This window comes from Triplophysa rosa, linkage group LG4 (assembly GCF_024868665.1).
Source record: "Triplophysa rosa linkage group LG4, Trosa_1v2, whole genome shotgun sequence".
Classification (NCBI taxonomy): Eukaryota; Metazoa; Chordata; class Actinopteri; order Cypriniformes; family Nemacheilidae; genus Triplophysa; species Triplophysa rosa.
The window spans coordinates 32,413,285-32,428,079 of NC_079893.1; the positions used below are offsets into that span (position 1 = coordinate 32,413,285).

At 37.9% G+C, this 14,795-nt stretch overlaps 1 protein-coding gene and 1 pseudogene across 1 annotated transcript in view; both read left to right on the forward strand.

The window, feature by feature from the left end:
- LOC130552881 (NLR family CARD domain-containing protein 3-like) overlaps positions 1–10,274 on the forward strand; it is a 69,944-nt gene extending 59,670 nt beyond the window's left edge. Inside the window, exon 5 of the mRNA XM_057331549.1 lies at positions 10,194–10,274. Coding sequence (XP_057187532.1) covers positions 10,194–10,203 — 10 coding nt within the window. The 3' untranslated portion in view covers positions 10,204–10,274. The remainder of the gene's footprint in view (positions 1–10,193) is intronic.
- On the forward strand, positions 1,048–14,111 carry LOC130552882 (protein NLRC3-like; annotated as a pseudogene).
- Positions 14,112–14,795: the final 684 nt, after the last annotated feature.

A 14,795-nucleotide genomic window follows, 5' to 3' on the forward strand; every position in this document is an offset into this window, starting at 1 on the left:
AATTCTTTGCGTCGCCACGAACCAGCGTATTTTATTTGAATAAACGGCAGCGGCTGCACATTCAATCAAATATGTGGTGTTTAAATGTAAACAGTTTATACTTTTTTCCCCCCATTGTATTTAATCAGCAGACACATGTAGTAAATTAGAATTAGAAGTGTTTAGTGATTTTAAACGTGTAAAACAAGACATTGACATTTTTTAACTCTTCTGGCATTGTTTAGGGTAGAAACTGACCGACTATTTCTTCAAATCATGTTATAATCATTTTTATTAATTTGACAGGTATGAGCACAATGTGTTGGCATAGCAACGTCATACTTCCTTTTTCCAATAGCCTATGTCCTCATTTCATTTTATGTTGAGGACATAAAATATATTGCATCCTTCGGAGGATGTACCCTCCAGACGACTCGAGGATGCAGCCTTTCGAAACTGACTCAAATATGTAAACATTTACAATGTTTTTATTAAAAGCATGAAGCATTTACAAGAGCATATTAATAGCTTTAAAAAGGAATTATTACTCATGTTCAGTAACATATTGAACAATGTCAAGGCAATTCCGTTTTCAGACATCTTTCACTCCGAAATCAACATTACTTTAGCAGATTTTGCTCTGAAAAAAAAAGATAGACACAAGAAGATCATTTACCAAGTGTCCAAATATAATCTGTACATATAGACTATATACTTTGCCTAAGATTTGCCAATTAATTGGGTTAAATGTATAGTTTGTTGGCTATAGGGAAAACAAGCCACTCCGCCAACAATATGAATTTATGTAAAGCTTGACTCGATTTATTTTATATAAAGAATCATGTTACCACGCCCCTTTTATAACATATTATAGCTAACTAAAACCAAACTTATAAGAACGAAGTAAAATGGCATAAACCATCTTCGGCAAAAAAAAGTTGAAGTGCAATTGGATTTTTTGGTATGGCTTGATTCCAGTTCGTGACCATCTGGTTTACATGATAGAGGGGGCGGGGTTTATGACCTATATTGCAACCAGCCACCAGGGGAGATCGAATTGCTTTGGCTTCACTCTTCAGGACGTCTGTGGAGTCGTACATGTGCAACCGAAAGTGAAAGCATTTCTGCAGAGCAGGAAGAAGGCTAAACAAACAGAATTTACGATTTATATGTGCTTTTCGCAGTAAGTACGTAACTAATTCCTACATCATCGCTTAAACCACTTGATATGATAAAGGTTTTGTATTTTTGCAAACGAGAACTCATATTTCAGTAGGTATCCTACCGTTAATAATCAGTAAACCTTCACTTTAGTCTAAGCAGCAGTTGTTTTTTATCACGAGAATGCCGTGTTATTAGTTCTTTTTGAATAGAAGTGAATAAAAACCAAACCATGTTCCGAATGAAGGTTTTTTATTTTTCCGAGACTTAAACGTCGATTGAACCTGATAGAGATGATCAATATCCGTTTATAATGTCTCCGGGTTCAAGCCTGCACTCATTTCAATGAAGCGTATTATTTAAACAGCCGTTCATGAGCACTGATTATTCATATCTCACATTTAAGAAACGTTTATAAACTCACGTGTACACTGTCAGAAAAAATGTGCCAAATGTGAACCTTTAGGGGTACAATGGTTGTCACTGGGGCAGTACCCTCAAAGGTACACATATTGTACCCTTCACATGGATACCCAGACAGCAAGCAACCATTGAATCAATGTCAACAAATAGCTGATTGGACAATGTTAATTGCATTGAATGATCAATATCACTTTTGCACCTGCAATTAATGTTGAAACAAACCACCATTATTTGTTTGCTTTAGTTGGACTCTTGACTCTTGAGTTTAATGTGAAGTTTTCTTTACTGTCTAACACATATGTTGTGCCAAAGAAAACTAAGATCCAGTGAGATCAGAAAATGATCGTTATTTCATCACAATGAAGTTCTGTAAGTTACTTTCGAGTGTCTTATGTTTTTAATATGTGAATGCGGAGTTATACACTAACGTTACTACCTCATTTGTGATTTCGTAACGGAGATAAAGGATGGGATCGGGCCGGTTTTTGTCAGTTTTACATCACGCCATGAGTGTATATAGGCATTTTTTGTTATTTTCCTATAGGCATCTGAGCGGTTATTGGACCCGGAAGCGCTGGTGTGTCAGCGCGTGACGTCAGATTTAACAAGCGGATTAAATGAGACTCTCCCATTGTAATTATAATCTACACAATATATAGAAAATGTACTTATTTTATTTGCAAAACATTTTATTCGTAAATGCAAATATTCTTGAATTATTCCCAAATAAATTGACTTTAAATCCCTGATAGCACACGTACATCTGGCAGACATGGGCGTCGCTAGCACTATTTATTCGGGGCTCTAGCCCCGATTGTTTGTAATCTAGCCCCGAATGTTTTGGCCTGAAAATATAATAATAGGAATTCAGTAACTGGACGTTTAAAATTCGCTGTGCACACGATGCTGACTGCAGCCTCTCTCCCACACGCGCCGAGTCTGACACACACACACCACGTGACTGATTTCAACCTATCCTAGAACATCACCATGCAGTTGAGCTGCTCCACAAAATGAAATATAACAGTGTGAGGACAGAGAAGACTACAGAACGGCAATGGCGTGTGCCAAGAAACAAACAAATCTTCTTTAATTTTGGCAGAAGACGAAGAAAGGTATTAACTTTAGTGTGCGAGTACACGCAGACGAAAATGTACACCTATAACTCATGATATAAAAATCCGGATTATCACAACAAGCCCGCACAGTTTGCGTGATTCTGCTATTGCGGCATTATCTTAATCAAAATCAATGCAAAGATAGCAAAAATGAATTGTATAAATTTGTGATGCATTATTTTTAGGAGGATAATGCACAGATGTTGTCTGTCGCGCATGTGTGGTCAGTGAGTGGTCTGTGTGGACCTTTCTTCCCTGCTGCTGCCTCACATAAGTGCCAAGGCCCGGGCGAAGCAATATTATCATAATATATGACAGCATAGTGGAGCAATACTGTGTTGTATTCCTTGTAAGAAACATAATCCTTGAGCAAATGCTTCCCGTCAGCGCGCGAATCTTGTCTTTCAGGTTTATTGCTTGAATGGTCAAATACACATATAATTATGTCAAAATGGCCGTTGAGTTTTTTTTAAACACAATCAGGTATGAAGTAAACAAACAGTTTTTGGGAGAAACTTTTGGGACGTGTATCACTGGATCCGCGCTTTACCGCAAGTCTTAAAGTGCCAGCAGCTCAGTCACACCAGCAGTTATTAGGCCACTGGCTGTTTGTGTTTACTTAAAAAATTTACTTTAAAACCTTTCATTTTTTATTTATATAAGGTTAAGCATTATCAATTATAGTTAGTAAGTATTTCTATTCATATAAATACTTTTAGTATTTAAGTAATTCAAGTTGTAAAAAAACATTACAAATATTTACACAATTTACAAACAAGGAAAAAATCCTAAAGGGACTGACTGTTAAATTCATTTATTATTATCGCCCAGCTCATAAACGTGAAAGCACTAACGCATTACAAACATTACCATATGCTTCTTTTTGCTCAAGTCAAGTCTGGAAGATACTCTCTGATGATTCCACCATCAAAAAAATGAACAGGAAAAATACATGGATAAAAGAATCATAAAGAACTTTGAAAAGTCCACAAGAGAATGAAGTACAGTAGACATAAGTAGCTAGACATAGATAACAATGGGTCAGATGTATAAAGTTACATATGATTATGTTGTGTTTGATAATACATTGCATAAATGTGTTCATGCAAAGCATATTTTCCTTGAGTAGAATAAACTTAAATTTATGTGATTATTTCGTGTTTGCTAATAAACTATAGGGTGGTTTCCCGGACAAGGATGATCTTAAATCAGGACTAGGCCTTAGTTAAATTAGGATATTTAAGTCGATTTAACAAACTTATTTTACAAACAACTTTACAGGCCTGCATCTTGAGACAAAACAATCGCACTCATATATTTTAAGTTATGTCAGTGCAAGTTGTTTTCGATCAAGACACCTCTAACATTTAAGTTAGTCTAGGACTAGGCTTAAGCCCTGTCCGGGAAACCGCCCCATATTGCATAAAAAAGTTCATGCAAAGCATATGAAAAAAATACCCCTTACAACCTAATCCAAATTCCCTACATTAGCCCCTAATGTTTTAGGCTCAGCCCCTGATGGTTTTATATCCTAGATACACCGCTGCTGGCAGACATCTATTTGATGTCTGCATTTTCATCTGCAAGACATCTGGCAGATGCTGTTTGCTCGTCTGCCCTACATCTCTGAGACGTCTGCTGTCAGATGTCATGTAGACCTCTAGAAGATGTCTGTAAGATGTGTATGATATAGAATGGATGTACAACAGCTCTTTCTAAGATGTTTAGCAGATGTTTTTACACAGCAGATGTTTTTCAGATCTCCAGATCTTCAGCAGACGTCTTACAGATGTACCGGTGCTATCGTTTCATTGTGACTTTAAAAAGGATCAACAAGAAAAAAGTCTCAAAACTGTAAAATTGTATGAGAGAACCTACTGAATGGTTTTTTGTTTACCTACTGAATGAATTTTGTTTGAATAATTCCGTAATATGTTTATTATTATTTTATTATTAATATTTCCTTTTTGTATTTTTGTTTTTCTAATTATGATTCAGTGTTTGTTCCTTAAATGTTCAAGAAAATATGTTATTAAAAAATACATATCTCCAAAAAAAGACATGCCCGTCACATGCCTAAAGTACAGACCATTTACAAAAATTGCAAAGAGTAAAAATGAAATTATTATATGAATCGGATCTTTATCACTGGGCTGTTTTTTTTCTGTATATTATACTCATTATGTATATAATGCAATATCTTATCTTTGAAATGTTTCTGATTGAGTGAAAATTGATTACTTCTGTAATTTTGACAGTGATCTATTTTACTTTTATCTATTTTACAAATTTTAACACATACACATTTGTACTTTTTTCATGATTTTGTTGCAAAGATTTTTCTGGTTATTTTGAAGAAAATGTATTGTTCTGTAAAGTTTTAAATGATAAAATTAGAGCAGTTATTTGTGCACGTGGGATAAAGCACTACATCAATTTAATAATCATGTGCAGGATATTTCCTCTAATCTCACCTAATCCATTAACATGATTTAGAATGTTGTGTTTGTTCAGTTTGCAGAAGGATGTTCTGATCAGATTCAGTCCAGATAAGAAGTTTGACACATCCAGTCATGGAAGGATCCAATTCTACCTGTTCTGCTCACCACTGGACAGAATCAGATCTGCCTGAGGAGACTGAAGACGTGCAGCAGGATTGTCATGATGAATCAGTGGATGATGTTCTACAGAGAGTGAAAGACAAACACAAAAGCATCATGAAGAACAAGTATGAGAGTTTATTTGAGGGAATCAAACAACAAATTTACACACAGCTGTACATCAGAGAGGGAGAGAGTGAAGGAGTGAATGAAGAACATGAGGTTTTACACATGGAGAAACAGCCCAGAAGAACACAAGACTTACAAGACACTCCAATCTACTGCAATGACATCTTCACACCTCAATCTCCTCAAAGACACAAAATCAAGAGCGTTCTTACTAAAGGCATCGCTGGAATTGGAAAAACAGTCTCTGTGCACAAGTTCATTCTGGATTGGGCCGAGGGAACAGCCAATCAGGACGTAGATTTCATGTTCCTGCTTCCGTTTCGAGAGCTAAACTTGATTCGAGAGCATCGCTACAGTCTTCACAAACTTCTGCTGGACTTTCATCCTGAACTTCAAGATGTGGACTCTCAGATTTATGAGGAGTGTAAAGTTGTGTTCATCTTTGATGGTCTGGATGAAAGCAGAATGACACGGATGTTTTCAGACCACAGTGAGAAAGTTTCTGATGTGACGGACGCTTCATCAGTGGCCGTGTTGATGTCAAACCTCATGAAAGGAGATCTGCTTCCCTCCGCTCTCATCTGGATCACCTCCAGACCAGCAGCAGCCAATCAGATCCCCTCCAAATACATCACGCGTGTGACAGAAATCCAGGGCTTCGACGACGCTCAGAAGGAGGAATATTTCAGGAAGAGAATCAGCGACGAGCATCAAGCCAGCAGAATCATATCCCACATTAGAAGAGCGAGAAGCCTCCACATCATGTGTCACATACCGGTCTTCTGTTGGATCTCCTCCACTGTGCTTCAGAAGATCCTGACACAAGATCACAGTGAAGAAATCCCCAAAACTCTGAGTGAAATGTACATCCACTTCCTGCTGATCCAGATGAAGATGAAGAATGAGAAGTATGATCCAGAGAGAGATCCAGAGATCAACAGAGAAGTGATAGTGAAACTGGCTGAAGTGGCTTTCAAACAGCTGATGAAGGGCAATGTGATGTTCTATGAGGAGGATCTGAGAGAGTGTGGGATAGACATCACTGACGCCTCGCTGTATTCTGGCATCTGTACTGAGATCTTTAAGGAGGAATCTGTCATTCATCAGAGGAAGATCTACAGCTTCATACATCTCAGTCTTCAGGAGTTCCTCGCGGCGTTCTACGTGTTTTACTATTATGTCAGTGAAACTATGAAGGGACTGAAGGATTTTGCTTCAGTAAAGAATCTGCTTGAAGGTGCCGTAGATGATGCCATTGAGAGTGAAACTGGTCATCTGGATCTTTTCTTGAGGTTTCTGATGGGCATCTCACTGGAGTCCAATCAGAGACTCTTACAGGATCTACTGACACACACGGTGGACACCTCACAAACCATCAAGAAAACCACACAGTACATCAAAGATCAAATCAAGTGTAATGATGGTCTGTCAGCTGAAAGATCCATCAATCTGTTCTTGTGTCTGTATGAAGTGAAAGATCAGACTCTGTACAGAGAGATCGAGGAGTTTGTGAGATCAGACAAACACTCAGAGAAGAAACTCTCGGCCGCTCACTGTTCAGCAATAGCCTACATGCTTCAGATGTCAGAGGAGGTGATGGATGAGTTTGATCTGAAGAAATACAACACAACACAGGAGGGCAGAAGAAGACTCATACCGGCTGTCAACAACTGCACAAGAGCTCTGTGAGTATCACATTCATGTTGACAGTGAAGAGACTGAAAGTGACAAAAGTTTTTTCTAAATGGTTTTATTCTCTTTCAGACTTGCTGACTGTAATCTCACAGTTGAGACCTGTAAAATCATCTCTTCAGCTCTTCAGTCCTCAGATTCTCCTCTGAGAGATCTTGATGTGAGTAACAATGATCTTCAGGATTCAGGAGTGAAGCTGATCTCTGATGCTCTCAACAACACAAACTGTCATCTACAGACACTGAGGTGTGTGAGTGTAAAACTGTAGAGCACTACAGACCTTTACCAGGTTTACCAGTGTAACTACAGTATTTAAGTGCTTCAACAAGTGGTCATGATGTTAGCTTTTATATCTGTGTGTCTGTAGGTTATCAGGTTGTATGGTGACAGATGAAGGATGTTGTTATTTGGCTTCAGCTCTGAGTTCAAACCCGTCACACCTGAGAGAACTCGACCTGAGCTACAATCACCCACAACACTCAGCACTTCAGCTGCTCGCTTATCAAAGTGATCCAGACCACACACTCAACAAACTCAAGTATGACACACAACACCGATACTGACACATACTGACCTGTGTGTGTGTGTGGCCTTATTTTTATTTCCCGGTAGGGCCTTAAACCTGAATGCACACCAACTTATGGGGACTCGTGTCCCTGTGGGCAAGCTTATAAATCGTACAGAACGCAATTTTTTTTGAAAATCTAAAAATGCAAAAAGTTTTCTATGATGGTTAGGGGTGGGGGATAAAATATACAGTTTGTACAGTATAAAAATAATTACGCCTATGGACTGACCCCATGGAGATAATAAACGCAGAGGTACTGCTGGTGGGGTGCAACGGTTCCCCGAAACCCCAACCTTTGGAACTCGATCGCGAATGCACGGAGGAACGTGACTGCAAATTGACGGTGGGCAATGTTCCAAGCCGCGCGCTTGAGTGCAATTTTAGGCTGCGCACAATAGCTTAATATCTACAAAGTAGGCAAACGTCCACTCTGGAAGCAGCAGCAATTACCTCTACATCATCTTAAGAAACAGGTAGATCATATAAGTATATGTTTGTCTTTCAGACTGTCATTTAAGAATAAGCGCAAGTTCAAGAAGTGATGGCTTCAGAGTGCGGTGGCGTGTAAATAAAGTGCCTTTTCATATATTTCTGAACTTGGACGGCTGTTTAAAGCTGTTGACAGTTATTAAATTATTAAGATGTAAAGCGCCACACCGCGTCTGTATTATTAACTGCGAATAAACTCTCGCTCGTGTTAAAATCAATGTAATGTGCACCGTTCTTGTGATCTTTCAGATTAATCCTTTTGGAATAATGCCCAAAACACTAGTTTCGTGGTTTAATGCAAAAAGCTAATGGTTCTTAATGGTATTTTAATGCAAACCATTCATTTCGGTGATGGTTTCTTTTGTTTTTTATCAGCAGGGTTGTTACATTTATAATCTGATCTCTTGAGATCAATCTGTCATATACAGGTATTTCCTGCTTCTTTATATATAGTTTATATATATATAAACTATATCTAACATATTTTACACATCATTGGCAGTCTAAAATGCCGACTAGCATAACTGATGTAAAAAACTGTTCAGTGGAGAAATGACTAGTTTCTACATTTTTGTTAAGTGTAACTTAAAATGTCAATCAAACAACACCATCGGCATTGTGCAATCATTTGTTTCTCTGTAGTTTGGATCAAGGAGGACATTTTAGGATCACACCAGGATTGAGAAAGTGTAAGTCCTAATCTATTTTTTCTAAACTAGTGTTCGTTCTGAACACACATACCTATTGTGAATTACTATTGTGGGTAAGAGACACTTCACTCGCTCACGGCGACCCGGGTTCGATTCCCGTTCTCGGTGGTCCTTTGCCGATCCCGCTCCCCTGCCGTCTCCCAATGACTTCCTGTCTACTCTCCACTGTACTGTCTGATTAAAGGCATAACAGCCCCAAACTATAACTTACAAATATAACTTATAAAAGAGACACTTCACTTCGTAATTCAAAATCAGTTTATCAGCACATATTAATGTAGTTGTGAATTGTGGATATTTTTTTATCTTGAAGATGTAGAGTATCAAGACTGTATACAATATTGTGAGAATGTACAAGCTGGGGCTATAATGAATGCATTGCCTTATTCTCTGCAATATCATATGATTCAAATCTGTTTTAGCTTCAGATCTTGATTCTCTTGGTTTGCAGCAGGCATGTATTTTGACATGAAGAGTCACACACATGACGTTCTGAACAAATGTTTTGCTTTCCTGCCTCCCCGGAAGAGAAGTCGCCGACCGTCACTGATCAGATATGCCTTTGCAGCTTACTGTACATGCGGAGATGGCCCTTTAAAACAAAGGTTATATAAGAACAGGAGTTGAACATACATAGTGAATTTGTAATAATACCATAAACAAGAGTGTAACGTGCATAGAAGATGAGGTCTGTAAGATTGTAGCTGGATCATGAAACTATATTATATAAGGTTATGACGGCAGTCTCCCAGTTAAGCAAGCCAACAGGGCAAGGGGCAAAAAACAAAACTCCAATGACGCATAAATAAAATAAAACCCCAGAAAACCCAGACTCAACTGGGAGGGCCAGTTCTCCTCTCAAACGCTACAGCTCCATTCTGTAGCTTTTTGGTTAAAAATGAAAGCTTAACTATTCAATGTGATATTGCTTTAAAACTGTTGGGTCCAATTTTGTATCAAATGTCAAAGCAGGTGAAGAATGTTTTCAACACCATCGTCCATGCATGCGTTAATCATTTTTAGTGAACGCTGCAATATTTCATAAAAAACAAGAATTGTCATTTTTGATCATTTCATTGTGACTTTAAAGATCTTGAATATTTGAAAATATTGGCAATGAAAATATGTTGTTAATTTGCTTATATTTTAAAAATCTTTACTGTTAAACCAAAGAAAAAATGTCACCGACATCTTGACCGCCCAGGACAGTTAGTTCTGTGAACTAACTGCGTTTATTTCTTGCTGCAGTCACTCAGGGGTTTTTTACATCCATGTTTATTGCCACTTGTATTTGTATTTGATTTCTTTCCAATCGTGTGTTCAGATGCCTGTGATGTCACACTGGATCCAAACACGGCGAGTGTTCGCCTGGTTCTGTCTGACGGGAACAGAAAGGTCACACATGTGGAAGATGAGCAGTCGTATCCTGATCATCCAGAGAGATTCAAGGACTATGAGCAGGTTCTGTCTGAAGAGAGTTTCACTGGACGCTGTTACTGGGAGGCTGAAAGGGGTGTGTGGAGTGTTGTAGCCATGACATATAAAGGAATCAGCCGGGATGGAGGAAATATCTGCTGCTTCGGTTACAATGACTTGTCCTGGGCTATGTACTGTATCGGTGACAGATACAGCGCTTGGCACAATAATAAACACAAAGACAGCACTGCACCTCCATCTAATCGAGTAGGAGTGTATGTGGACTGGCCGGCCGGCACTCTGTCCTTCTACAGCGTCTCTGACACACACACACTCACACACTTACACACATTCAACACAACATTCACTCAACCTCTGTATGCTGGAGTAAGAGTTTGTAAGTGCTCTGTCTCTGTGTCACATTGAACAACATCCCGTGAGAAACAACTGAGACATCACACATACTGTCTTTCTCTGTCTTAATATCAAACAGACAAAATAAAGTCCACTAAATTCTGTGTAGCACACAGGAAGAAATTTGGAAGAATGTCAGATCTCATTCCCCATTTACTGCTATAGTAGGGAAAATAAATACTATGGGAGTCAATGGAGGATGAGATCTGACATTCTTCCAAATTTCTTCCTGTGTGTTCAGCAGAACAAAGACATTTATACAGGTTTGAAAGAATCTGAGGGTGAGAAAATGATGACAGAATTTTCATTTTTGGGAGAAGTATCCCTTTAAACTTGAGAACGAGAACCGCTTGAGAACGTAAACGGCACTGCAGATCGGTGTACATACAGTGATAAGACTGTAAATAAGGCATAAACATATTTCCAATGTGTTTTATAGTATCACACCTCTGATGTTTGATCAAATATCTGGCTTGCAAGCTTTGTATCTGCTTTAAAAAGAAAGCTTTTTAAAAGAAAAGTATCTGCTTTTCTGAAAGAAACAGGGCAAAACGTTTTTTAAACGGAAACGGTGGTGCGTTGAACACCCTGTTGTGATGACGCAAGAGTTGCAACTATGGCAGCTGAGAAGGCCATTCACAGCTAACACAGTACGTTCTGACGACGTCGCCAGTTCGTCTTCATTTGGTCACCGTGGCATTACATTGTGACCGCGTTCTGAGGACGTCTTTGTAACGTTACGTTTCTTAGAATTTTTGCTTACGTTCCAGAAACGTCCTAGCCACAACCTCAAATAACGTCGTGAATTAATCCCAAGGAGAACGTTGTAGCAACGTGATGTACTGGGCCCGTATTCTTAAAGCTTCTAAGAATCCTCTAAGAAAGCTCTTAATTTAGAATCAGAATCAGAATCAGAATCAGAAGAGCTTTATTGCCAAGTGTGCTTGCACACACAAGGAATTTTCTTTGGTGTTGGAAGCTTCTAGTACAGACATTTAACACAATGACAATACAATATAATACGATTTACAGTCTAAAAGATTCTAAATTGTGCATATATAAAATAAAGACTATTTTACAGAAAATGGGGGATAATAACATATAAGAGACATTGTACAGGGTAGTATATAGTAGAATAAACATATTGTATGTACACTTGTGCAAATGGATAATTTAGTAAGTAGAGGTAGTGTTATATACATGTATACATAAGATGTAGATATAATAAGGCACAGTAGTGCACACTATAGGAGTAGTGGAAGTGGAATATTGCTCTTAAGGAGCAGTTATCTGTTTAGGAGGGAGATTGCCTGGGGGAAGAAGCTGCTTCTGTGTCTGGAAGTCCTGGTGTATTTAGCTTAAAAACTTCTACGTAGGAGTCTTAGTTTAAAAGTGATTCAGGACCAATCTGAGAGCAACTCTGAGCAAGGAAAAGACAAAAACTTTTATCTTAGTGAGGAGGCGGGGCTGACCCCGTTGCTATGTCTTTTGAAGACTGTGATTGGTTGGTTGACCAAGAAGGAAAAAAGAGCGCTTTTAAGTATAAGGTCATTAGTTTGAAATTGCACATGTCTTTTTCCTGTTTTACTGTACTCACACGCACGCAGGCACACACGCACACACACACACACACACACACACACACACACACACACACACACACACACGCACGCAGGCACAAACACACACACACACACACACACACACACACACACGCACACACATATATATATATACTGTATATATATTGTGAAGAGTTTGGTTCCAAAATGAGATAACTCTGTTTTTAAAAAAAATCAAAAATCATGTTTTTTTTATTGTGCATTCCAATTAATATCATTCAAACTGCAGTTAGTTTGTTTAGATTTAAGCTATAATAACTAAAAATACAGCTAACTAACACAAGAAAAGACAATAAAAACACGAGAACATAATAAAAAACATGATTTTTGATTTTTTTTAAAAACGGAGTATCTGTAAGGGCTGTTTGTGTGATTAGATTGTGACCGTTGTGACAGAACCAAATCATCGCATCGCTGCATTTCTCCAGTTGCTAAATATGTTAATGTGGTGATTTCTTCTATTTCTGGAGCTATGGCATTTTCTGCGCTGTCTTGGAGATGTTAGCGTGTCTCTACTAGGATTGGTCACAAACATGAACCCTGCACGATCTAATGTGTTGTGTCTTATTAACTCACTGTCATTCAATTTAATTTTACTTTATAGTGCTTTTACAATTTGCATTGCATCAAAACGGCTATACAAGGAAACCAAAACCAAGATAAACAAAAGTTGAACACACACAAAAACAATAAGAAATTCTGATAAACCTTAAAAGTAATATGGAAATTTTCTTAGAATTTTGTCACTAGGAGCAACTCATTGCGCTAAGATTTTTCATGAATACGGGCCCTGATCTTCAGATAACCTGGAGACTGGTCATTTGATTAATGAATCTGGTCATTTTTGCTAACGTTCCAAAAACGTCCTAGCCACGTCCTCAAATAACGTCATGAATAAATCCCATGGAGAACGTTGTAGCGACGTGATGTACTCGTCTTCAGATGACCTGGACACTGGTCATTTGATTAATGAATCTGTTCATTTCTATTTATTATGTTATTGTATGGAAAATTTATGATCAGAGTAAAATCTGTTATAATGTCAAGATGAATGCTATTAATCTGATTTCTGACAGCTATTAAACTGGAGTTTAATTCGATACCACAATTAAAACTGCGTTTCTATTTATTTAGTGCCTGCATCTGAAATGTGCGCGCACGCCCTTTTCTGTTCTGCAAAGTACGGTGGCCCACTAGTGCAAAACAAAACAAAATTTAAAAAGCAAATATAAATTCACAACACAACGCAATCCAGCTACAACACAAGGGATTAAAGCCACAACACAACGGAAATGCTCCCGACCACTAGGGGGCTCCAAAGTTCTTATTCTATATTTTTAGGGGCACATTCGTGCTTCCGTGCTTGGTTCAGTGCAGACAGCAGCGGGAGAGAGGTCCGGGAGAGCATTAAGGATTTTCACGCTGATTATTAAAGCCGAGGACAAACATTCTAAGACTTTTTCTTTCAACTGGAGCAGATTCTAGTCTTTGACAGTTTGACAAACAACAGTTTATTACTGTAAAAGACATTATAATTTGCACAATATAATACTGTTATTTTAGTGTTCCTGCTGTGATTTCCATTAATTGTTTATTACCAGAGGTGGGACCAAGTCATTGTTTTCAAGTCCCAATCAAGTCCCAAGTCAAGAGAGGCGAGTCCAAGTCAGGTTGCAAGTCCTGAATGTTAATGACACTGAATCAATATCACTTTTGTGCCCACAAACATCACCATTATTGTGATCAGCAGGAACACTAAAATAACAGTATTATATTGTGCAAATTATAATGTCTTTTACAGTAATAAACTGTTGTTGCAGATTACAGTAGGTATGCTGTAAAATTACAGCGATGTGCTGGCAAATATAGCTGCCAGTTGTTTACTGTAATTTAACAGGGAATTTTTTTAGTGTGTGTTATGATCTTAATGATGACTTTAATATTTTTATTGTGAATATAAGGCTCATCATCACTGTTGTTGTGCTATGAAAAATTGTAATATTTACCATTATATAATCAGAGGAGCATAGAATAGTATGAAAGTGTCACTCCACAATACAATAACAAAATATACATTTGTATAGTATTTTTGTTAGATTAATCAGTGTATAAGGAAAGGATATGGACCAGAAGACATTACGATTACTAAATGATATTTAGACAGACTTAAATAAGTTACTTGTGCTCTTATGCTCAGTTATTTTGCCTTTAATGTAAATAAACGTGTGCAAACAATTATGTAAATGTCGATTACATTTACTTACAAACTCCCACTGTATAGCAGTATATGTGCATCAACTACATCATCATGTTGATATTGTTACCAGAAAGCTCTTACGACAAATATAGAAATTAGAAAGTTTTACTTAACTTCTTTATTAGTACTTGGACCCATTGTGCGAGCTGTCTCTTGACGACTGTGTGGTTATACATGCTGCTGCTGGTTTGTGCTGACATTTTGACACACCCACAAA